A 26,627-nucleotide genomic window follows, 5' to 3' on the forward strand; every position below is an offset into this window, starting at 1 on the left:
AGATGCGGGCCAGTAATTTTATAAGAAGATTGACATATCGAGTTTGTCATTCAGGCCTGCGGGACCTGTAGCTCCGGTCCGCATAATCCATGACGCCTCTTTTCTTAGCAGTAAATTATGATGATCACCCCCTCTTTTGGGAATCTTTACTTGTTCTATTCCACCAAATGTCAGTACTTCGGGGTTCCCGCTATGTACTTCCAAGATATGGTTAATTAACCTCGGTACCCCTTTTCCTGTTTTAACCGATCTTTGATGCTCACTAAATCGAATATATAAACATCTAATTGTTTTGCCTATATAGTACTTCCCACAAGGGCATAGTACCACATAGACCACATGCTTCGTTTGACACGTAATGAGCTGTTTCACAGTATGTATGATGGGACCAATCCGTAACGTTTTATCGATAACGTGATATTTACAGTAAGAACAATGCCCACAACGGTAATTCCCAGAAGGGATACAACGTTCCAACCAATTACTCGTTCTATCTTCAGTGACCCGATTTTGTACTAGTATATCTCTAATTCTAGTGCTCCTTCTATTAGAGATTAAGGGACCTTTTGCTACCATCTCACTCAATTCCCTATCCCCATCTAACAGGTGCCAATTATTCCGGATTGCAGCCCTAATCTGTTGGTCCATTGGGCCGTACTGAAAGCAAAAAGTGAATCTTTTACCTATGGGGTTAGGCAAATCACTAATTCTACCTTGTAGATTATTATTCATTTTCCTTCGTGCCCCCTGCCACATATAATCTGGATAACCCCTTTGTTTAATTCTATGTTCTAGATCTCCTAGTTGGCTTATCAGGCCCTCCTGTGTATTATTGGCCCTCCTAGTTCTCACCATCTGGCCATATGGTAGAGCGCGTTTAGTGTGGCTAGGATGATAACTATCATAGTGCATAAGAGCATTAGTAGATATTGATTTCCTGTACAGTGAGGTATGTACTTCTCCCTCCACTATCTGTACGGACACATCAAGGAAGTCCAATTGTGAACCCCCAAAAACCGACGTAAAAGCCATACCCATGCTATTGTTATTAAGATGGGTAACAAAATCCCCAAAGCTCTCTTCTGACCCGTCCCATACTATAAACATATCGTCGACGTACCGTAGGTACATCTTAATATGTTTAAGAAAGGTGTTGTTGGCTGAATATAGGTAACGCTCCTCGAAATGTCCCAGATATAGATTAGCGAATGTGCATGCTGCCGGAGTCCCCATAGCAGTGCCCACCATCTGCAGGTGCCAGAGGTCCATAAATGTGAACGCATTGTGCGTCAGAATAAACTTCAGGCTACTACATATAAAATCCACCACTTTATTATCCTTATCGGTGGTATCCAGAATACTCCGTATAGATTCTACCCCTTGTTCTTGTGGTATACGTGTGTACAGATTTATTACGTCAATAGACGCTAATCTAAAGGTAGGTTGCCACGTAAAATTCTGGATCTGTGCTAGAAATGCTCCAGTATCCTTGATGTATGAAGGAATATGTGGTAATAAAGGGCGTAGTAGCCAATCGACATATTTTGAAAGTGATTCTGTCAAGGAACCCACCCCCAACGCAATTGGTCGGCCGGGTGGTTCTGATATAGATTTATGAATCTTAGGGACATGGTACCAATGGGGCCTTATGGGGAACTCCGGCAGCAGCTTTTCTGCTCTTTTGTTCGAAAGGACTCCAACCTCCACTGCTTATCATAGAAGCGTTCTCAACTCTCCTTTGTATTTCATGGTAGGGTCACCTCCCAATCTTCTATAGGTTACCGTGTCACCTAATTGTCTTAGGGCTTCATTTATACATCTCCCTAGGGATCAACACCGTTTTGCCCCCTTTATCAGCGGGACGGACAATCGTGTCCTTCCAACTGGTGATTTCTTTCAGGGCCCTCTGTTCTTCAGATGTAAGATTAGGTGGTGCTTTGGGATAAATCAAGGCTTCTACATCCCTTGTGACCTGTGTAGTGAAAAGATCTATAACGTTCCCAGGGGACACTGGGGGCATATACTGAGATGGAACCCCTCCTGTAAATGGTATACTATTATTCACCTGGTGCTGCAGGGCACCTGCTGAATTTTCAGTAAGACTCAATAACAGCTCAGCTTCGGCATAAGTTTCTGCCAAAGTCTCCAACCCTGCTCCTGCCATGAAACCCAAAGGCCCTATAGCGCACGGTTTTTCTCCTTCTAAATTGTTCTGACCGTCCGGAATATTGAGGAACTGTTTATACAAATGAATTTTGCGCACTGATTTGAATAAATCTATTTTAAACTGTGTCATGTCAAAATCAATTGGGATGCAATAATTTAATCCCTTTGCTAATAATGATAAATGTGCTGTATTCAAAGTGTGATCAGTCAGGTTAACCACACACTGTTCATTGGGGTCTGCTAACGTCTCTGTCTCCATGACACAAATTTTCTTTTCCGCTCCTGTATAACCCGGCCGCCTCTTGCCTCCTTGGCGCGTCCTTCTCCGCCTAAAGGGAGATCTGGATTGGAAGTTCCTGCTGCAACCAGACCCTCCATCGAGCTGCCTGAGGCTGGCATTCCCTCACTCTGACTTGAGTCAGACTCAGTGGTCACATAATCCTTCCTGAAGTTAGATTTACGTTTCCCCGATCTCCTTCTGTACCGGTTGGACATTCCTGCATCATATGTTCGTTTCCCTTCTGTTCTCGGTTGTTTATTCCAAGTAAATATCTGACCCTGTTCCGCCTGCACCTCTTCTTATGTAACACCCCCGAGCCGTGAAGAATCCTTGCACAATAAAGTAACCTGTTTGAGAGACCGGTGAGTGTGGCCGCATCTTATTTATACACAGTCGTCAGTGGATTTCTATTCACGGCCACAGCACCCGACGTCAGCGGACCAGCTGGAGTGCATTCAGCCAGGAGGCTTACATTAAACCGGACCAGTGGTGCAGGTACCTGTCTTTTCTATTTTTATACTATTAGAATGGATCAGCAGTGCGCATGCTACACCACTGATCCACTCATTCCCTATTGAGATTCCATTCATCGCACATTGACTTTTTCCAGCTGCCCCATACAGAATGAATGGAGAGGCGGTTGGACATCTTACCTTCTGTTCCATTTTGTAAAGGTCATGAAAGTTCATCGTCTCGGATAAAAATTCCCTGTTTTGCCGATAAATGCACTTCCCAGCTTTCGGACACGCACTAATCAGTAGTGTTGAGCATTCTGATACCGCAAGTATCGGGTATCGGCCGATATTTGCTGTATCGGAATTCCAATACCGAGTTCTGATATTTTTGTGATATCGGAAATCGGAATCGGAAGTTCCCAGTGTATGGTTCCCAGGGTCTGGAGGAGAGGAAACTCTCCTTCAGGCCCTGGGATCCATATTCATGTAAAAAATAAAGAATTAAAATAAAAAATATGGATATACTCACCCGTCCGGCGGCCCCTGGACCTTACCGATGTAACCGGCAGCCTCCGTTCCTAAGAATGAGGAGTTTAGGACCTGCAATGACGTCGCGGCTTGTGATTGGGCACGTGAGCGGTCACATGAGCGGTCACGCGACCAATCACAAGCCGCGACGTCATCGAAGGTCCTAAACTCCTCATTCTTAGGAACGGAGGCTGCCGGTTACATCGGTAAGGTCCAGGGGCCGCCGGACGGGTGAGTATATCCATATTTTTTATTTTAATTCTTTATTTTTTACATGAATATGGATCCCAGGGCCTGAAGGAGAGTTTCCTCTCCTTCAGACCCTGGGAACCATCCAGGATACCTTCCGATACTTGTGTCCCATTGACTTGCATTGGTATCGGGTATTGGTATCGGCGATATCCGATATTTTTTGGATATCGGCCGATACCATCCGATACCGATACCTTTGAGTATCGGAAGGTATCGCTCAACACTACTAATCAGCAAATGATCACAAAATATCTTGTTTTCACTGGATAACCATTTTACCTGTATGAAGATTATAATTTACATGCCCCAAGCAATTTATAACTATTGTGTAAACAGGCTTTAAAAGATCATCTATGTGCAAATATAAAGGAAAGGGGCACCTGGTGCATCCCTCCTACGAAGGCGAGGAAAGTGAAGCAGCCATTGACTGGCCACAGGGATCGCATGACATAGCTATGTCACGCGATTCTTGGGAGAGCCAATGTCGACACAGTGGGAACAACGTTGGTACCGGAGGTGAACATAAGTGTTATTATTTTACAAGGGGTAATCATAGGAATTTGAGAAGGGGTTGTCCAAGTCAAGTAACAGAAGTCATTTATATGTGCTGTTCGAATCCTAAATCAACATCTAATCTAAAGACTACTTCTCTGGTTAAGGTTCTGTGGGATGGGAAATAAAAGGTAACATTTATGTGTGCAGGTTGAACATTTTCACTGTCACACTTTCAAATCCTTTAAATCCTCTAATCTTCGTTTACAGCCATGTAGAACATGTTGTCTTAGGTTTTTCAAGAACTTGGCAATCAAGTTGGTTGGCCACATGCTGTTCCACCTTTTGATGTCCAATGCCTGTCCATTATTCGGATGTCTGAAGCTGGAAAATGATTGTTCATCATTATGAATTACATGTGGGAATTCCTAAAAATATGCATTAAAAGCTAAAATAAGAAAGCGAGCCACTCTCTAAGAATTATTACATTCAGATTGTAGCACTGCCATGGAAAGTGTCTGGATGTGTTACGATATGTGCTAAGCTGTTAGAGAAGGTTTAGAGCTACAATAGAAAGCATATTTTATTTTTTTTGTAACATTTACAAGTCATTAGTGAATGTATTTCCAAAACTGATGAAATAATTGAACAGGTGGCTAACAACAAGCTGCAAAAGTTCAAGATGGTTTTTATATTCCGAGGGCGTAGGTATATTTTTTAAGTTTTCCTTTTCTTTTATAATTAATTAGCTGATCCTACTCATTTCTGTAACACTTGAGGAAGTTCAAAAGGGTCAGTGACAGACTGGACAGCTGCCCAAATCGGTGGCGGTGGAGTATTTGACCAGACCTGTCAATCATCCTCTATGAATTGAAAAATAACTGTCCCATGTTAAGTGTTTTTCGATCAGAGGAGGCTGATGGGCAGGACATTTCGTGGACAGGGAAACTGTGAGGATGGTTACACTAAAAAGTGCAGGAGAAGAACTTTTTATAATTATATATTGTAACACAAAATCCTGCCACCGCCATTGTTGTTAGAATAAAGATTAAGTTGATTATCCCTTTAAATCTGGCTCCTTGCTTTACTGTTTTCCAGTTCTAATTTGTGATCATCACCTATAATGGTGGAATTATACAATGAATTGGAATTATTGCACTATTTATTGCTACCAGTAGTGGCAATGATGTCTTAAAAGAGTTGAGTTAAATAATAATAAAGGATTTGAATTTTCCAGAAAAAGCTCTACTTATCTATAGTCTATGTCTGATATTGCTATCTCATTTATTTGAAGGATGCAAAAAAAGATTACATTTTAACTAATCTCATAAAACCCTTTAAAAACTTTATTATAGGTGTAATGTCTTCTCAGACATTTATGCCATATATTGTCATAAATGTGAATCCTCCCTCACGACAAAGGAGGTCCCCATTGCTGAGCTAGTTTTGGAATTCCCATGATAGTCAATGGAGGCAGCCAAGCATGCATAACTCCTGTAAGAAGGACAGGAGACCCCCATTCCAGAGAAAGGTGCAAGTTCAGAGGATTGCTACTTCCAATAGGTGGCACTAGAGTTCTAGGCCTCTTCCTCTCTGAAGAGGAAATTTGCATATTTAAATTCCCAGAGGAACATGCATGGCATATAAGTCTCCTCACTCTGACATGCCAGGCCTGGATTGTCACTCTCCACAAGGAGAAATGTTACCCCTTAGATCCCAGTCTTAAGCCTCTCAACTAGCCAAACCAGATCTCATACTGTGCCCTGATGAGAGGCAGCACCTTCAAATTGTGATTCTGGTTTTGCTTTTATCCTAAGTCATATGGCAAGGCTCATTAATGGATCGATATTGGCATTTAGGATCGCTACTTCCAATAGGTGGCGTAGAGTGCAGGATAAATGTGCGCCAAGCGAGCCTTACTGTAATCTTTGGGAGGCAGAATGAAACAATCAACAGCAGATGAAGAATTGGTTTTATTTATTTTTTACGCCACTCCTGATGCTGTATAAGTGATTAGGTGACTTTATTCTTCGGGTTAATGCGGTTACAGCGATACCAGATTTATATCGGGTTTTTCTGTTTGGTTGCTGTCACACACTGAAAAATGCTTTTCATTGCATCACCATATCTTGATAGCTATAATTTTTCCATATTTCAGCTGACATAGTCATGTGAGGTCTTGTTTTTTGCGGGACGAGTTGACTTTTTTATTGGGTACCATTTTCGGGCACATGACAAAAACTAGCAATTCAGGAATTATGTATTTTTTTCTTTTTATGCCGTTCTACATGTGGTAAAATTGATAAAGCAGCTTTATTCTTCAGGTCAGTACGATTACATCGATACCACATTCATATATTTTTTATGTTTTGGTGCTTTTACATAATAAAACTATTTTATAGAAAAAATAATTATTTTTGCACCGATTTTAGTCTGAGAGTTAAAACGTCTTTATTTTTCCACTAATGGAGCTGTATAGCAGCTTGTTTTTTGCAGGAATAGATGTTGTTTTCAGCAGTACCATGCTTATTTATATTTGTGCAGCGCCCCAGAGTCCTGGTTGCTGCAGTAATATTATTCTTCCACCACCAGGGGGAGTGATATTACATCTGAAGGTAATAAAGGAGTTCATCTTTCCAGGTATCACAGCATCACAACACACTTCACACTCCAGACCACCAGGGGGAGCCTTGCTCCTATCTAGTAGGGCACTCCTCACAGAAGGGTAAAACTGGTGGGCTGGATAGAAAGTTAGAGAGATGCTGGCTGGGCTTTGCCCAGCCAACACCTGTCAGGCAGACAGGGGGAAAAGGAGGAACATCGGAGCTGCAGACAGAGGGTCCCTGTCAGGGGTGGGATCCTGACAGAGGCCTAGCGGGATAGAAAGCTACGGAGCTGCGCCTGCCCCACGTGCGGCAGTATCCAAAGAAAGGACACAAAGCGAACTGTGTTGTAGAGAGTGAGAAACGAAGTCACAGCACAAGGAGAAAACACAGGGAGGAGTTCTGCCCCGAGACAGGCAGCCTCCTTCTGAGGCGCGTAGCCGGAACACCGAGGGAGTAATTGACTCTACGCATTACTTCAGAGACCGGCAGGACAGTCAATTCCAAGTTGGCTGCCCGACCTTAATACCTAAGAAGACACGGTGGCAAATTGTGGGGGGGCTTCTCTATGGTCCCTATAAACAAGCCTCAGGCCATCCCAGTCATACGGGTGTGTCCTATCCATACCATCTGGGGGACAGAGAGAAGACATCAGAAACATCCACGAAAGTTGTGAAGACCTTACCGAGTTGCTCTGCAGGGAGGGACTACAACACACAGGCGCTAGTAGGAAGGCTACTGATTTCCACCTGGATAAGGGGACTCTGGATTTGCCTTCGGACCGGCCGGACTCTGCCTACCCTGTGGTCCGTACCCTGGACTGTGGATGCTGAAGCTTCCAGTAAAAGGTAAAGAGACTGCAACCTTGTGTCCTCGTTATTCCCTGCTCCTCACATCGTCCACCATTACCATCTACACTTCTGGGAAGCCCTGGGGATACACTTCACCTGTGGGAAGGTATACCATCTTGCTGCCATAACATCACCCCAGCAGACCCCTAAGCAGCGTCAGTCACCCTGACTGAGTACCACAGGTGGCGTCACGAACACCGTACAAACTACACCTTTAATTGGACACCCCTCAAAGGGCCACGGACCGGGTCAGGCCACCGTGACATCCCCAGAACCGAGAGGGACCCGGTACCGAGTACCCCATTGCCTTAATGTGGGGGCGATCCAACTTTGGCATCACGAACAGGATCTACTTAAGCCTAAAGAATCGGGTCGTGTGCCTAAGAACTGTGCCAGAACTGTATGTGAACTGTGATTTATTTAAGACTGTGTATTGCCATTTGCCGCCAAAATTCCCGCCAAAACCGCCGCCATTACAGCGCCACGAGGAGCGCAGGAGAAGAAGAAGGGCGTGGAGTTGTGGGCGTGAACGAACTGAGAAGCGCGAAAAACAATGGCCACCCAGTCTAAATATATTTGTACCTTAAGGACGTGTCCGTCAGAAGCTGAGATCCGCCTCCTAATTCTCAATGGTGGGCGGAGACAAAGAAAAAGGAACCGCCCCAGAAGGAGAGAGCGGGAAAAGGACCAGGAAGAAGTGAGCCACGTGGAGGACGCCATGGCCAGCCGCCCAGGACCAGAGCGTGGGGTCGGAGCAGAGGACTCCCCCAGCCACCTGGAGAGACACCGCAGCCAGGCATCACCCGTTGGCCCTGACTTCCTGCAGGCCAGCGTGAAAGAGCTCAGCGTCCAACTCCTGCAGACGCAGCTGACCACTGAAGCCGGGTGGAAGAAGACCTTCATCGGGAGCCTCACCAGATGCCAGTCGGCAGCCTCATCTGGTCCGGAGCAAGAAAGAAGTTCCAGCGCTCCGAAGCCAGAAAGTGAGGCCCTGCCAGAAAGCGAGATGCTGCAAACAGTGATGACAACGCTGCAGCACAAGGCCCTGCAACCAGCGTTCCAGACCCCAGCGGAGACAGAGCAGACCGGCACCGGTGGGACCGCATCTGAAGCAGGTATGAAGGACGACCTTGCCCTGATGACTGACACCACTCCAGCGACTACTTGTGCCACCGCTACTGACTCCATTCCAGTGACTGATCTTGCAGCAGCCGCTACCTCTGCTGCAGCAAATGGCCATACTCAAGCTACGCATACCTCCATCGCTGCGCATGATATGACAATCCATGAAAGACAGACCAATGGGGTTTATCTGGCACCAGGTGTAACCCTGGATCCTACCCTTCCCAGGCCCGGAAGGATTACGTGCCAGGTAAAGCCCTGGAAGCTATCCATCTATGCCTCAAAACACTGAAAAGAATGTAAATAGTTAACTGTTCTTTCTTTGCTGCTTGAACCCGTCCAGGGTTAACTTTTAAAGGGATCCCCTGTTTAAAGGGATCCTATGTTTTGCACAAGTTTTCCTACTTTTACCAAAGAACATTTGAATGATGGACGGTGAATGATTCACAAACTGCCTGTACATAGTTTGCACCTTCTTAAGGGTGCTCTCTACTGGTTTTACATAGGAGGCTTTTACAAAGACTGCCTCTTAACAGAAACTGCTGTTAAATTATGCTGTAAAAATAACTGCTTTGCTTCACAGACCTGAAGAAAAACCCGTTGGTGCGGCAGAATTCCGGGTCAGGATTACAGGTCTTGTAGCCCACCCAAGACCAATGTTTGGGGGTTCGTAACGGGTCCCTCATATCACGTCATACCACTTTAAACAAACTAGGAAATTAATGGCGCAATTATTTGCACTACCTCTGAAAAGACTTGGGGTTTCCTCTTAAAGGGAATGTTTACTTATTGCACTTGGATAATGTTGCTTAAAGAAGTTAGATAGCCATAATGTTTTACATAGTGATAGTATGTAGCCAAGAAAAGTAAAATGTTTGATAAATGTTGAGAGTGAAATATTTAATGATGTACTTTGAATAAAATTGAGATCAAAAGAAATTGGAAGAAAGATACGGTGAGCCTGTAGTAAGGGTGCAACCTGCTCTGCATTTCAATAAAGTGAACCCGTAGGGTTAGTGAGTCCCCTAGAGAGCCTTAGGAAGTTAGTTAAAAGACTTTGCACTTAGAGAAGAATAACGGTTTTATGCTTGAGTAAAGAAAATGTTAATTTATTGTTGTATAAATGCACTTAGTAGATAGAATACCTGTATGGGTAATTCTGTTTCATAGATAGATAATAACTGTTTCCCATTTGCCTTATGCACAATGTAAATATGTTCTTGTTTGCAACATTCAAGTGTTCTCACCTCCCATAAAGGGAAGCATTGTTATATTATTCTGTTTTACAGCATTCCAAAAATTTGTATGTCTTTTTGCTGATGTATTGTTGTTTTCTTTTCCCAGCCCGGGAGTGTTGGACTTAACGGGGGGGGGGGGGGTCCTGGTTGCTGCAGTAATATTATTCTACCACCAGGGGGAGTGATATTACATCTGAAGGTAATAAAGGAGTTCATCTTTCCAGGTATCACAGCATCACAACACACTTCACACTCCAGACCATCAGGGGGAGCCTTGCTCCTATCTAGTAGGGCACTCCTCACAGAAGTGTAAAACTGGTGGGCTGGATAGAAAGTTAGAGAGACGCTGGCTGGGCTTTGCCCAGGCAACACCTGTCAGGCAGACAGGGGGAAAAGGAGGAACATCTGAGCTGCAGACAGAGGGTCCCTGTCAGGGGTGGGATCCTGACAGAGGCCTAGCGGGATAGAAAGCTACGGAGCTGCGCCTGCCCCACGTGCGGCAGTATCCAAAGAAAGGACACGAAGCGAACTGTGTTGTAGAGAGTGAGAAACGAAGTCACAGCACAAGGAGAAAACACAAGGAGGAGTTCTGCTCCGAGACAGGCAGCCTCCTTCTGAGGCGTGTAGCCGGTGGCCGGAACACCGAGGGAGTAATTGACTCTACGCATTACTTCAGAGACCGGCAGGACAGTCAATTCCAAGTTGGCTGCCCGACCTTAATACCTAAGAAGACACGGTGGCAAATTGTGGGGGTCGGGGCATCTCTAGGGTCCCTATAAACAAGCCTCAGGCCATCCCAGTCATACGGGTGTGTTCTATCCATACCATCTGGGGGAGAGAGAGAAGACATCAGAAACATCCACAAAGTTGTGAGGACCTTACCGAGTTGCTCAGCAGGGAGGGACTACAACACACAGGCGCTAGTAGGAAGGCTACTGATTTCCACCTGGATAAGGGGACTCTGGATTTGCCTTTGGACCGGCCGGACTCTGCCTACCCTGTGGTCCGTACCCTGGACTGTGGATGCTGAAGCTTCCACTAAAAGGTAAAGAGACTGCAACCTTTGTGTCCTCGTTATTCCCTGCACCTTACATCGTCCACCATCACCATCTACACTTCTGGGAAGCCCTGGGGATACACTTCACCTGTGGGAAGGTATACCATCTAGCTGCCATAACATCACCCCAGCGGACCCCTAAGCAGCGTCGGTCACCCTGACCGAGTACCACAGGTGGCGTCACGAACACCGTACAAACTACACCTTTAATTGGACGCCCCTCAAAGGGCCACGGACTGGGTCAGGCCACCGTGACATCCCCAGAACTGAGAGGGACCCGGTACCGAGTACCCCATTGCCTTAACGTGGGGGCAATCCATTTGTCTTTTTGATCACGTTTTATTCCACTTTTTATTTGGCAGTGTGATGATAAAATATAGTTTTTTGCTTTGTTTTTTATTTATTTTACTAACTATGTTCACTGAAGGGGCGAACTAGTATGACCGTTTTATAGGTCAGTGTGTTCCGGACGCTATAAAAATGCAGAAAATCTGCAAGTAAAAAACGCACAATCGTTTTTAGTAAATGATTGTAGCAATAAAGTTTTCACAAAGCCAAATACTAGGAAGTATCAAAAACAAAGCAGCTTTATTTAAAACATGACACATCAGTAAAAGACAAAAAAACGCAGTGTCAAAAACGCGATAAAATGCATTTTAAAAATACGCTATAAAAACATCATAAAAAATGCAAGTAACGTAACCTAAATTACTTAATAGGTGCAGAAATACTACCACATCAAAAACTCACCAAAAGCTCATCTTGGGAACGTAGCCTAATAATTATGCATTTGTTTAATATTTTAAAGAAACAGCCTACAAACTGAAATGACTGTTATCATTTGTATCAAAAGAGTGTTGTGCTATTTTATCTTTCCTTTTTTTTCTGACAATGTTGGTTAATATGTCATCAAGGTTAATGTTTTCACTGGGAAACACAAAGTGCAAAGGCCGCAGTAAAGCACCCAAGGGACAGGTTAGATTGGACATTTATGTAAAATGAAATATTAAGGTATTTATATATTTGTATGTAAATAGCAAAATTAAAAGCTGGAACATTAAGACATACCTGGAAAATGTTCTGTACAAGATCCGAGAACAATGGGACGGATTGTGGGACGTTTCTGTGGAACTGGACACAAACCTAATGAATAGGGGAGAGTCACTTTTTTAACCCTTGTTCTCACCTGTTCACTCATGTACCTGTTATTCATGGTTTCGTCATAACAAGGAGTAAAAGCAACTGGAAATTGGCACGAAACAGGATATTACTTCTCCAATGTTTTCTCCACTGATTATGTCTGATCAGAGAGGTACATAAAAAAATTAATGTTTTATTTTTTTTATTACATCTTAATTACAATTGTGACCTTTTGCATAGATAATAGAGCAATGTAAGATATTATTGTCAGCACTAATAGAAAATGGAGCTGCAATCATAAAATGTCTTTTAGGCATTAATAATATTTTACTGTAATTTATTATTACTATTATTATTATTACATTACAATTATTATTATATTTTATAATGGTAATAATTACATTATTATAACACTATATAACAATAATCATGTTTTTCAATTGGAGGAGGCTGGTGGGCAGGACATATTGTGGATAGGAGAGCTGTACAGTCTTTTAGGACGGTTACACTAAAAAGTGCAGAAGAACTTATTATACCTGTATATTAGCTAGTAAAGCAAAATCCTGCCACTGCCACTTTTGTTAAAATAAAGATAAAGTTAATAATCCCTTTAAGTGTAAGTTCACACTCAGTGTTTTTTCAGTGTTTTTTTTTCTCCAGCATAACCTGATCTCTTTTTTTTTTTTTTAAACCTGATCTCTTGGCAGGAAAGATGCTGCAGAAAAAAGCATATTTTCCTTGTTTTTTCTTGCATTTTTGCGGCGGTTTTGGCGTGCTAGATTTGTCTCTTGTGCATGCTGATAAAGTTTAATGTTGAAAAAAAGGTCCTATTCCATAGAATCAGGCTTTGGCACAAAAAATGCAGCAAAACCTGATACATGCGTTTTTGGTGGATTTTTTTGCAGCGTGTTTTCACCACCCATTCAAGTCAATGTGTGAAAAATGCTAAAAGAATTGACATGCTCTATTGTGCAAAAAACAAGCAAAGCACAAAATACCGATGACAAAAAAAAACAATGTGTGAGCATGAGATTTCTGAAATCCCATAGGCTTTGTTGGTACTGTAAAAAGCAGCTGAAAATTAGCATAAAATGCAGCAAAAACACCAGTGTGAACTTAGCCCAAATCTGGCTTTTTGCTTTACTGATAATACTAGCAGGTAAATACACATTGAGGTCCGTTCTGACACATGGTAAGGCTCTTAATATTAGACAGTGTAGGACCATCTCGAACAGGGTCATCTTGCCGCTGGTGGGATGGCTTTTATGCTTTTTTCGTCAAAAACATTATTACTAAGACCTCTGAGCTATTTTTGCTTTTTACTTTTTTAATTACAGCACTGTAATATGATCATTTTCTTGTAGGTTTTGTCTGCTTAATGGCCAATGTGAGCATGGGTTTCTGTGCTGCATGTATACCAACTTAAACCCAAGCTCAATTTTTTTGTGTTAATACAGTAATAGCAGGTCCAGTTTTTTTATGTGATCACCTATAATGGCGGAATTATACAATAATGTGGTATTATTGCACTGTTTATTGCTGCCAGTAGTGGCAATGATGTCTTTAAGGAGTTGAATATAATTTAAATAAAGGATCTGATTTTTTATTATTTTGTAGCAATTACAGCCTCAGGTCACTTTGGATAAGGCTCTTTTCACACATCAGGTTTTTGCCGTCAGGCACAATCCGGCGAATTTTGAAAAAAAGGGATCCGGCAAAAGTTGCCACCGGATCCGGTTTTATCTCAGAGACTTGTATTAGCGCCGGATTGAGATGGATGGCCTCACGTTTAATCCGTTTTTTGCCGGATCCGTTGAAAATTAGTTTTCCGGAGGCTGGAGAAAACGTACAGAGGGACGTTTTTTCTGTCAGGCGAAAAAACGCCCAGCGACGGATTTGGCGAAAAACTGATGAAACGTGAAATGAAATGATGGAATCCAGTGATCGATTCCGTTTTTTATTTTTAAAGAAATCGTGCATTTTCCATTCTGGAGTCTCTCTCTCTCCTCCCCGAAACAGGAAGTCCAAACTCTATCTTCGGGTAAAAAAAAAACCAAAAAAAACAAGTCGGATCCAGTGAAAAAACTGATCCATCACATCAGTTTTTCACTAATTGCAAGGGATCTGTTTTTTTTTTTAAATTAGCCAGATTGTGCCTGATGGCTAAAAACTGATGTGTGAAAGCTGTCTAAGTCTGTATGAGCTTTCCACATCTTACCACTGGGATTTTTGCCCATTCTTCAAGGCAAAACTGCTCCAGCTCCTTCAAGTTAGTTGGTTTCCTCTGGTGAACAGCAATCTTCAATTCAGACCAAGATCCTCATTTGGATTAAGATCTGGGCTTTGACTAGGCCACTCCAAGACATTTACACGCTTACCCTTAACCACTTTACACCCAAGGGTGGTTTGCACGTTAATGACCGGGCCAATTTTTACAATTCTGACCACTGTCCCTTTATGTGGTTATAACTCTGGAACGCTTCAACGGATCCCGGTGATTCTGACAATGTTTTCTCGTGACATATTGTACTTCATGATAGTGGTAAAATTTCTTTGATATTACCTGTGTTTACTTGTGAAAAAAATGGAAATGTGGCGAAAATTTTGAAAATTTTGCAATTTTCCAAATTTGAATTTTTATGCCCTTAAATCACAGCGATATGTCACACAAAATACTTAATAAGTAACATTTCCCACATGTCTACTTTACATCAGCAGAATTTTGGAACCAAATTTTTTTTTGTTAGGGAGTTATAAGGGTTAAAAGTTGACCAGCAATTTCTCATTTTTACACCACCATTTTTTTTAGGGACCACATCTCATTTGAAGTCATTTTCAGGGGTCTATATGATAGAAAATACCCAAGTGTGACACCATTCTAAAAACTGCACATCTCAAGGTATTCAAAACTACATTCAAGAAGTTTATTAACCCTTCAGGTGATTCACAGGAATTTTTGGAATGTTTAAAAAAAATGAACATTTAACTTTTTGTCACAAAAAATGTACTTCAGCTCCAATTTGTTTTATTTTACCAAGGGTAACAGGAGAAATTGGACCCCAAAAGTTGTTGTTCAATTTGTCCTGAGTACGCTGAAACCCCATATGTGGGGTAAATTACTGTTTTGGCGCATGGCAGAGCTTGGAAAGGAGGAGCGCCATTTGACTTTTCAATGCAAAATTGACTGGAATTGAAATGGGACGCCATGTCGCGTTTGGAGAGCCCCTGATGTGCCTAAACACTGAAACCCCCCACATGTGGCACCATTTTGGAAAGTAGAACCCATAAGGAACTTATCTAGATGTGTGATGAGCACTTTGACCCACCAAGTGCTTCACAGAAGTTTGTAATGTAGACCCGTAAAAAAAAAATAATTTTTTTTCACAAACATTATCTTTTCACCCCATTTTTTTATTTTCCCAAGGGTAACAGAAGAAACTGGACCCCAAAAGTTGTTGTGCAATTTGTCCTGAGTATGCTGATACCCCATATGTGGGGGTAAACCACTGTTTGGGCGCACCGCAGAGCTCGGAAGGAAAGGAGCGCCATTTGACTTTTCAATGCAAAATTGACTGCAATTGAGATGGGACGCCATGTCGCGATTGGAGAGCCCCTGATGTACTTAGACATTTAAACCCCCCAACTACATTTTATAACACAGAGCCGTGAAAATAAAAAAATCTTTTTTTTCCCACAAAAATTATTTTTTAGCCCCCGGTTTTGTATTTTCCCAAGGGTAACAGGAGAAATTGGACCCCAAAAGACCCTGAAACAGGAAGTCCAAACTCTATCCCCGAGTTAAAAAAAAAAAAAAAAAAAAACAAGTCGGATCCAGTGAAAAAACTGACCCGTCACATCAGTTTTTCACTAATTGCAACGGATCTGGGGTTTTTTAAATTAGCCGGATTGTGCCTGATGGCTAAAAACTGATGTGTGAAAGCTGTCTAAGTCTGTATGGGTCTAAGTCTGTATGAACTTTCCACATCTTGCCACTGGGATTTTTGCGTGTCCCACAGCTGGGACCCTCACCAATCGGCAGAACAGGATTTTTTTAATAAAAGTATTCCGATCTGCTGATAGGTCGGACCCCACTGATCAACAAATAGGTGGAAACTTGTTTTCAATGGACAAACCCTTTAATGAAACTCAAAAGTGTCTTGTAAACAGACGTGCACTTGTGCGTCTATCACATGATATTGGCAGGTCAATTTTTTTTATCCCCGTTAATTAAAAAAATATTATGTTTTCTATTGATTGGCAGCAAAGATCTTGTAGAATGAGAGATATTGGTAAAATTCATACATATTATAACACATTGGGATATTCCAGAACATTTCTATATACAATCATTAAGCATAGTTATTGTATGATTTGTATCCTTATCATCTTGATTAGATAGCGCTATAGAATGTTATAAGTTGCCCTTTGCTCTTCTGAGTTTACCATACAGTCCTGTGGTAATTGCACCAATTGTCTGGACTTCAGTAATATATATTACTCTGCTTTATCTTGCTGTAAGGATAAAATATTTTAGGCTGAGTTCGCACAGGGCATCTATACAGCTTTTTTCTGATTAGGATATATCGTTTGTTCACTATAAAAGTTACTGGAAGCCTGCCACCTAGTGGTGCTCAGTGCTACTGCTCATTTGCTAAGATGTCAAAACTGATTGCTAGTTGTGTTTTGCGGCACATAAAATGGATGCCTCTCTTTGTTAGATTCCTAAGGATATTGCCTATATTATTCATGCATTTTTTATTTTTTTAAATCCTAAAAATATAATGGAAAGGCTTACAGGAAAAAATAAAATAAATAAATGCAACATCTATTACGTAATGAAATTTAGAAGACTGTATCTAACATACCATGTGTTGGCATTGGCAATAAATTAAACTCATTTCTGCTTTTGGAAGTATTAGTCTTAGGGCTCTTTTCTATTTGCGAGAAACACGTCCGTGTCTCGCATGTGAAAACCAAGCTCTGGCGCCAGCACTACGTGTTGCTATGCAGCCTTACGCTCCGCTCGCAAGTGCCGGCGTCAGAGCTTGGTTTTCATATGCGAGACACGGACGTGTTTCTCGCAAATGGAAAAGAGCCCTTAAAGTAAATCTCTGCCTCATTTTATCAACCTCTCGCCATAAATTTAGATTTCAATATGACATTCTGAATATTTGTAGCTACCACTAGAGGGAGTATGGGAGCTCACTGTAGATCATATTTTCTTGGATTTCAACTTATCGTATTTTTCAGACCATAAGACACACCTAGGTTTTAGAGGAGGAAAATAGAAACAAATTGAAGTTAAAAAATTATTAATATTCACCATTCTGGTATATATACAGTGGGGCAAAAAAGTATTTAGTCAGTCAGCAATAGTGCAAGTTCCACCACTTAAAAAGATGACAGGCGTCTGTAATTTACATCATAGGTAGACCTCAACTATGGGAGACAAACTGAGAAAAAAAAATCCAGAAAATCACATTGTCTGTTTTTTTATCATTTTATTTGCATATTATGGTGGAAAATAAGTATTTGGTCAGAAACAAACAATCAAGATTTCTGGCTCTCACAGACCTGTAACTTCTTCTTTAAGAGTCTCCTCTTTCCTCCACTCATTACCTGTAGTAATGGCACCTGTTTAAACTTGTTATCAGTATAAAAAGACACCTGTGCACACCCTCAAACAGTCTGACTCCAAACTCCACTATGGTGAAGACCAAAGAGCTGTCAAAGGACACCAGAAACAAAATTGTAGCCCTGCACCAGGCTGGGAAGACTGAATCTGCAATAGCCAACCAGCTTGGAGTGAAGAAATCAACAGTGGGAGCAATAATTAGAAAATGGAAGACATACAAGACCACTGATAATCTCCCTCAATCTGGGGCTCCACGCAAAATCCCACCCCGTGGGGTCAGAATGATCACAAGAACGGTGAGCAAAAATCCCAGAACCATGCGGGGGGACCTAGTGAATGAACTGCAGAGAGCTGGGACCAATGTAACAAGGCCTACCATAAGTAACACACTACGCCACCATGGACTCAGATCCTGCAGTGCCAGACGTGTCCCACTGCTTAAGCCAGTACATGTCCGGGCCCGTCTGAAGTTTGCTAGAGAGCATTTGGATGATCCAGAGGAGTTTTGGGAGAATGTCCTATGGTCTGATGAAACCAAACAGGAACTGTTTGGTAGAAACACAACTTGTCGTGTTTGGAGGAAAAAGAATACTGAGTTGCATCCATCAAACACCATACCTACTGTAAAGCATGGTGGTGGAAACATCATGCTTTGGGGCTGTTTCTCTGCAAAGGGGCCAGGACGACTGATCCGGGTACATGAAAGAATGAATGGGGCCATGTATCGTGAGATTTTGAGTGCAAACCTCCTTCCATCAGCAAGGGCATTGAAGATGAAACATGGCTGGGTCTTTCAACATGACAATGATCCAAAGCACACCGCCAGGGCAACGAAGGAGTGGCTTCGTAAGAAGCATTTCAAGGTCCTGGAGTGGCCTAGCCAGTCTCCAGATCTCAACGCTATAGAAAACCTTTGGAGGGAGTTGAAAGTCTGTGTTGCCAAGCGAAAAGCCAAAAACATCACTGCTCTAGAGGAGGTCTGCATGGAGGAATGGGCCAACATACCAACAACAGTGTGTGGCAACCTTGTGAAGACTTACAGAAAACGTTTGACCTCTGTCATTGCCAACAAAGGTTATATTACAAAGTATTGAGATGAAATTTTGTTTCTGACCAAATACTTATTTTCCACCATAATATGCAAATAAAATGATAAAAAAAACAGACAATGTGATTTTCTGGATTTTTTTTTCTCAGTTTGTCTCCCATAGTTGAGGTCTACCTATGATGTAAATTACAGACGCCTCTCATCTTTTTAAGTGGTGGAACTTGCACTATTGCTGACTGACTAAATACTTTTTTGCCCCACTGTATGCTCCCAATCCAGGTATACATAGCCCACTCATCCCCATCCTGATATGCATGGCCCCATCCCCACCCTGGTATGCATGGCCCCATCCCCATCCTGGTATGCATGGCCCCATCCCCATGCTGGTATACATTTTTCCCTCATCCCCATCCTGGTATGCATGGCCCCCTCACCATTATCCTGGTATGCATGGTCCCCTCATCCGCATCCTTTTATGCATGTCCCTCTGATCCCCATCATGGTATGCATGGCACCCTCATCCCTATCCTTGGTATGCATGGTCCCCTCATCCACATCCTGGAATGCATGGCCCCCTCATCCCCATTCAAGTAAGCATGCCCCCCTCATCCCCATTCTGGTATGCTTGGTCCCCTCATCCCTATCCTGGTATGCATGGATCCCTCATCCCCATCCTGGTATGCATAACCCCCTCATTCCTATCTTGGTATGCATGGCCCCCTCATCCCCATCCTTTTATGCATGCTCCCTTCATCCCCATCATGAAATGCATGGCACCCTCATCCCTATTCTTGATATGCATGGTCCCATCATCCCCATCCAAGTAAGCATGCCCTCCTCGTCCCTATCCTGGTATGCATTGTCCCCTCAACCCCATCCTGGTATGCATGGTCTCTTCATCCCCATCCTGGTATGCATAGCCCCCATCAGAAAAACATAAAAAAACCATAAACAATTCTACTTACCTTCTCTGCGCTCCCTCGCAGCATCCTGTTATGATGCCAGCAGCTGATTTCAGCTTGTAAGCAGTGCATGACAGCTGCCGGAATACTCACTGCTCTCCACGGCCAGGACTATAGGAGTGGAGAGCAGTGAATATTCATTTCACTTTAATAGCGGACAATGTTAGCCTCAGCCAATGGCTTCCTGCAGCTGGGCGATCACATGTGCCCGCTGCTAAAGCGAATGAATATTCACTGCTTTCCACTCCCATGTGAGTGCCACGAGATGTGGTGAGTTCTCCTTCAATGGAAGCCTTCAATCACAGGCTGGACAGACATCTGTCTGAGATGATGTAGTGAATCCTGCATTGAGCAGGGGGTTTGACACATTGACCAAGGATGTCCCTTCCAACTCTAACATTCTATGATTCTATGATAACTCTTATAAGCTCTTCCTGAAAGGGCAGGAAGTATGAGTCTAAAACAGCTCCAGTGGCCAGAGTGAAAATGTCAAGATTATTACTACTTTTGTTATTATTATTAATAATAATAAAGATTGTGATATATAAAAATAATGTCAAAATAAACAAAAATACATGCAACATAAAAACCCAATTTAGACAACAGTTCACATTCCCTTTAAGGAGACAAAAATGTGTTAAAAGTTACAGTATGCATACAATTGTTAATAATGCAGGCGATCGCGATATATAGTCATTTTCTAAATCACTTCCATTAGCCTTTTTTGCCATCAATAGTATCACAGACCTGTGCCATGGTCTGTGCTTTCTCCGAGGTTTCCATCTCCCTTGCGGTAGAATTTGATGTGATGAGTGACATACAGCACTGGAGACAGAAACCTAGGAAATGGCATTGCCTACTTTCAGGGAGGACATAATATGACCTATAATTATTACACATCGTGCTGATTATTTGTGGCTCTTCTGTTACTTACTAGCATAAATTGCATCAGTATGTCTATAAGTAACGGTATCACATACTTCGGTATAGTGCAACCTATTATACCCCCATTTATTGGCTTTAGCCTCGTGACATTAGACACTGGAATGTACTTTGACCACATGGAGGGCTGTCTGAGTGCAGGATCAGGCTTGCAGCTTTCATTCCCACAACTAAGGCAGAAAGAGATCATTACAGAGGTGTGATACATTTCATTTGCGGGTGTTGACAGCCTCTTCTGCGCCATCTGACCCCACTGTTTCCTTAAGTGCTAAACTGAGTCACCAGATTGTGCTAAGAAACGACTAGATAAAATGTTTATTAGAGCGCTGAGGTCTCATTGTCCTGGGATGGACTTTCAGAAATAGGCTCTGTTCACATGTCCAGTAATCATCCGTCAGAACGGATCCAGCAGCAATCCGTTAACAAAAAAGTTGTTGAGTCACAACTTTTTTGTCTGCCTGATAAAAACTGATTTCAATTGGATCCATTTTTTTTTTTTTACATTGAGATCTATGGAAAATGGATCTGATAAATAGCCATCCTTTGTTTTCCTACTTGAACCAGATCCAGTAAGCAAAAAGATGGATTCTTTTCAAATAAAAGAAAAAAATGATCTATTTATCGGATCCTTTTTCCATATATTTCAATGTTAGAAAAAAAATGGATCAAGCTGAAATCATTTTTTTTTTAGCTGGACTTTTTTGTCACTGGATTTCTACTAGATCCTTTCTAATAGATGATTACCACACATGTGAACATAGCCTTATATAAATCATGTCTATTCTATGAAAAGTATTTTGTCTTTTCGCTGTTAAAAAGGAAAAAAAAAGGAAAAATAGAAACCGGTTTATATGTTTGTTTGATAGCCATTTTCTAGGAAAGACCGGGCCAGTTTTTTAGTGTATGTTCAAACTTGTTTTTTTGAAGGTGGAAATATATGGATAATTTTTCGTAGGAATCTACTTTTTATTTTTTTAAGTGTATTTTCTCATGACTTTTTTTATAAGAAGACTTGAAGAGGTGGTTTTACCATCTTTTTCTTTTTTGAGTCTTGGGTAATGATATGTTCCAAGATATGGTTCATTGCAAAGATTTCATGTTAACGTGTTCATTGCAAACAGGCAGCTACCATAAGATATCATAATGGTACCTCCACTCGATGGTGGCTTACCCTGAATGTCAGCAGCTCCTAAGATCGGTGGAGTTACAGTTCCCTAAGGAATCAAGCACAAAACTACTTCAACCAACACAAAGTACAGCAAAGTGAAGGATTTCAACAGAATGTATCATCAACTAGAAACACCGGTAGGGGAAGGTATACAAAGCTGCACCTGAAAGGTGATAGGACAGACAAAGAGAGTAAAGGAAAAATGCCTGTTACCAAAAAACAACAGAAACAGAGATAACAGAACTAAAACAACTAAAGAAAAGGTTTATCTGTTGTGGCTCAGCAGAATGAGATGTCAACCACACAACACAGGGCAAAGGATTCAAATCCAGAAGCATGACAGGTCCTCTCTGGCTTTTTTTCTGAATAAGCTGAGAAAAAGTCATGATGTAAAGTTTTCTCGTAGAATAAATCATTTATACTTCTCTTGAAAATTGGTGGGAACCAGACAAGTGGTTGTAGGACATTTGAGCTGAATGTTACTCACAGCTCCTCACCAGTCAGAGCTGTGGTGATCTGTAAGAACTACATATATTATTCAGCAGGTCATACAATAACGGCGCTGTAATCCTCTTGTAATTAAAGGGCTTTTTTTCTAGTCGTAATTATACCAAATGATCATTAAATAAGGTAATAGGTAAAAAGCACAAACTAGAATCCTTGAATCACAGAATGACTCACACATTATTGATATTTGTTTTCGCAAATAATTTTTATCTGAAGGTCTAAAAATTATTAAACTTTCAGCTGGATCTGATGGAAATCCCAATGGTCTGCTCAACTAAAGTCAAACTACGTTTTAACCTAGTCATAGTCTAAAATGTCCTGTATTGCAAAGACAACAATTTCCTGCTGTATGTAGAAAATCTTCCGACCTAAGATAAAAATTAGCTCCCTTTTGGGTTCTGCTTGACATCAGCATGCTCCTACCCACCGGAGGTCGTGTTGTTTGATCCAGTGGATCGATAATTGGGATCACTAGGGAAAGGTTAGCTTATTCATCACATGGGAACGCATGTACTGTGTATGTTTTCTACCATTGTTGTATGCCTGATCATCACCCATTATATATTAATGACTACTCCTTTGAGGTCTAATGTACAGATCACAACCTTAGGGCTCATACTCACTTGACTCATCCGAGTCTCGCACGGCAATACCCGGCGCTGCTGCCGGCACTCAGATCGGAGCGTGCGGCCGCAGAGCAATACATGCAGACATACGCTCTGCTCTTCTGTGCCAGGTGCAGTGTCGGGTATTGCCGTGCGAGACTCATCCGAGTATGAGCCCTTAAGGTCCATTTGGGCAGACCGCCTGGCGGCGCGATATCACTGCCAATCTGTAACATTTTACTGATCTCTGGTGGCAGATAAAAGCAAATGATATGCACTGAGCAATCTATACTAGATCGTTCGGTGCGCATAGGATGCCAGGGTTCTCGGCAGTGGGAGAACTATTTACACAGGACAACACACCACCAAGAACAATGATCTTTTATGCTGCACTAAAAAACATTTCACCCAATCATCGAGCATTTTGGTTTTTGATCGTCAACCTGTTTACATGGCAAGATAATCCTGAAACGAGCTTTTTTAACAACACTTATTCACAAGTATCTTGCAGTGTAAATGGCCTTTTTAGTGCTTACTTGAATTTCCATGTGACTCTTTTATATAGGGTGAAAGATGGCCACCGGACAGGTCCTTGAGGGGAGATATGTATCATCGAGGTTGGTAGCTTCGGTGATGTAAGCCCAGGAAAGCATGCTCCAGCATGTATAGTGCTGAGAGAGTCAATAGGACGTATCAGGGTCGGGTTTTATGAGCAGTCAAAAGAGATGGGTGGGAATGACTGATCATATATGAGAAAAAATTGCTGTATGTTCCATCACAATCTGTGATAAGTATTGTTTGATAATTAGATAACCTTAATAGTCTTTCCTCTTAGGGTATGTGCACACAATGTCATTAGGATGTCAGTGTACCTGCCAAGTGTTTCAAGCAGATACCACTTCAGGAAAATGCTGGCTGTGTTTTTCCTCGTGAGTGTTCTTTGGCATCTTATTGATCGTTTTTGCGGCGGCTTTGCACTGGCATTTTTTTTTTTACCTGTATATATGAACTAGTGAGTGAGCAGCCGCTAGGATGTCACCTGAAGGATGGTCAGGTTAATACTTTCACGATTCACGGCTTTCAAAGCCTGAAGCGGTTAAATAAATCTCCAAAAAATAAACTCATGCACAGCATGTCATTTTGACATTGCAATGCATATGTTCTTTCTTTTTAGCGCTTTTTAAATCACCATGCTAGAATTCTTTTTTTATTTTACTGCTGGAGTGGTGCCACTAATCTAAGTTCCCTGCATCTAGACTTATGCTTACCAACCTCCGCCTTCTTCTGTTCTCGGCACGACTCCGGTCATCTTCTGCAGCTTGTGAACTGCTGGATCGGCACAGTTTTTTCTGGCCGAACCTGCAGTCACCACTCAATGTAAGTCTATGAGAGCCAGAACGAGCCCAGAATGCCTTTTTCTGGCCTTGTTCTAGCTCTCATAGACTTACATTGAGTTGGGACTGCAGGCTCGTCCAGAAAAGACTGTGGCCTCTCTCATAGACTTGCTTTGAGAGTTTTTGACCGTTACCTCTCACTGCTGGCGAGTCAGAAGTTGCGGTCACAAAATGGCAGTGTGGGACTGAAGTAGCAACAGGAAGAGCTGAAGACAGTGACTGGTAAGTATTATACTAGAGTCATGGAACTTACGTTAGTGGCACCACTACATGCACTGGAGTGGTGCTTTAAGCACTTTTTCAGGAAAAATATGAGTGAAAAATATGTTGAGTGCAGGTACCCATAGTTTTGAAAAATATCCTATTTCATTGCTTTATATTGCAGATCTATCTTGTTATAACCAAGTGCCGAACTTACAGACTTTCTAGATTACTGGAAAAATAAGTCCTTAAATACAATTGGAGCAGAGAGAGAATGCATTTTCCCCATAGTATTCATCTAATACAGGGGTGGGGAATCTTTTTTCTACCAAGGTCCATTTGGATATTTATACCATCCTTCGGGGGCCGTACAAACTCTTCCCACAAAGTACAACTTGATTCTGGCACTGGTGTCAGGACGTAATCTTTCATTGCATGCCCTTCAGTGTTCAGTAGTGAACACTGCGTGTGTGCGCTAACAGAGCAAGAAGAAATTAATGAGCTTGTGGCAATCAAAATATAGCTCATTGTCCAAGAATGCCGTCCCTGAGAACCTGCTCAGGGGCCTGATAAAAGGTCATCGAGCTCCATAAATAGCCCTGGGGCCTGAGGTTCCCCACCCCTGATCTAATAGTACTGACCATCCAAGAAGACTATAGCTGCGAGGAAGAACAAAAAGTTGGCCCCATACTGTATATAATGGGGTAGAAAACACTTTTCTATACAATCATTTTTGCAAAGCGAATGCTTGAGATGTCCTCCTTTCTTGGAGTAGACATCATTCCCCCTCATTAATAAACAGAACAGAACTTGACAACCCAGAAGATAAATGAGGAACAAAGTGAGACATAAAAGACACCAGGCAGAAAGATTTACTACGTTACCTTTCTTTCCACAGCACATAAGCAAACAACCAGCCGCCTCGTGCGCCATAAATCATAAGTCACAATGATATAGGATAGTTTTGGTAAATTGAGTTCATATAATATTGAAATGAAGATGAGGAAGATTGATATATTGGCAAATTTGGAAGTCACATGTAACAGTTTGTTTCCGCAGTGAACTTCCCCTTCAAAGTGAGACGTGTTCATGGCGTGAGAACCATCTGGCTGCTTCCCTGTAAGGTTTTATGCAGGATGTGATCCTAGAGGATCATAAACATTATGGACTTTATCAAGTTTTATTGTGTCTATGTGAATGATAGGACAATCCAAAGTAATAAAGGAACGTGTAACCATTGTTTGATGTCAGATTACGGTGCTATATCTAACATTGACTGTCCTTTATAAAAGTTTAATGAATCTCTGACCTTCCATGAAAACCTCAAAACCTTCATCTTAATGGTGTTGATTACTTTTGGGGATTTTTTTTTCTTATTTAAATGTATGTATTTTGGGTTAAAAAATTGGGTTTAATTAAAAATGTAGCAGTCTTTGCCTTTTGCAGCCTCAGCAATGCACGGTCTGTTGCTGGCTGCAGAATGAGTTAAAGAAGCCCTCCCTCCTCCCCCTGCCAGGGACTATTGTAGTTACTTATGACTCCTACAGGGAAAATTTACCTCCTGTTTCTCCATAGAGCTTAGGCCGGCGTCACACTTGGCGTAAGACAATACGGTCCGTATTTTACGGCCGTAATATGGCCGTAATACGGAGAAATGTTCCCAAAATAGTGATCCGTAGGCAGGGTGTGTCAGCGTATTTTGCGCATGGCATCCTCCGTATGTAATCCGTATGGCATCCGTACTGCGAGATTTTCTCGCAGGCTTGCAAAACCGACATCTAATGGATTTATGTGCTCAAATGTTCGGGAAAACATATATACAGTATATATATATATATATATATATATATATATATATATATATATAGATATATATATATATATATAGATATATATAGATATATATATATATATATATATGTCATTGAGACACATATATATATATATATATATTCTGTATTTATATTTACTTCAGCGCGAA

At 41.8% G+C, this 26,627-nt stretch overlaps 1 protein-coding gene and 1 long non-coding RNA gene across 6 annotated transcripts in view; one reads left to right on the top strand and one right to left on the bottom strand.

The window, feature by feature from the left end:
* The window catches only part of ZNF385B (zinc finger protein 385B), a 782,871-nt gene that overhangs the window by 545,900 nt on the left and 210,344 nt on the right, over nt 1-26,627 (top strand). Inside the window, exon 1 of one of the 4 annotated variants that reach the window (XM_077272603.1) lies at nt 12,115-12,356. The exons of the other annotated variants lie outside the window; for them this stretch is intronic. Within the exon in view, the coding sequence (XP_077128718.1) occupies nt 12,323-12,356 (34 nt within the window). The 5' untranslated portion in view covers nt 12,115-12,322. Of the gene's footprint in view, nt 1-12,114; nt 12,357-26,627 lie in introns of those variants that run through there. 4 annotated transcript variants of the gene reach the window in all.
* On the bottom strand, nt 3,943-25,735 carry LOC143784394 (uncharacterized). 2 transcript variants are annotated; one of them, XR_013217775.1, is made up of 4 exons: nt 25,531-25,735; nt 21,943-21,985; nt 12,231-12,344; nt 3,943-4,557 (listed from the first exon to the last, which is right to left on the bottom strand). It is a non-coding gene; the product is annotated as an uncharacterized LOC143784394 (long non-coding RNA). The 2 variants fall into 2 exon arrangements; XR_013217774.1 differs by lacking the exon at nt 21,943-21,985.

The sequence above is a fragment of the Ranitomeya variabilis genome, chromosome 7 (assembly GCF_051348905.1).
Source record: "Ranitomeya variabilis isolate aRanVar5 chromosome 7, aRanVar5.hap1, whole genome shotgun sequence".
NCBI lineage: Eukaryota > Metazoa > Chordata > Amphibia > Anura > Dendrobatidae > Ranitomeya > Ranitomeya variabilis.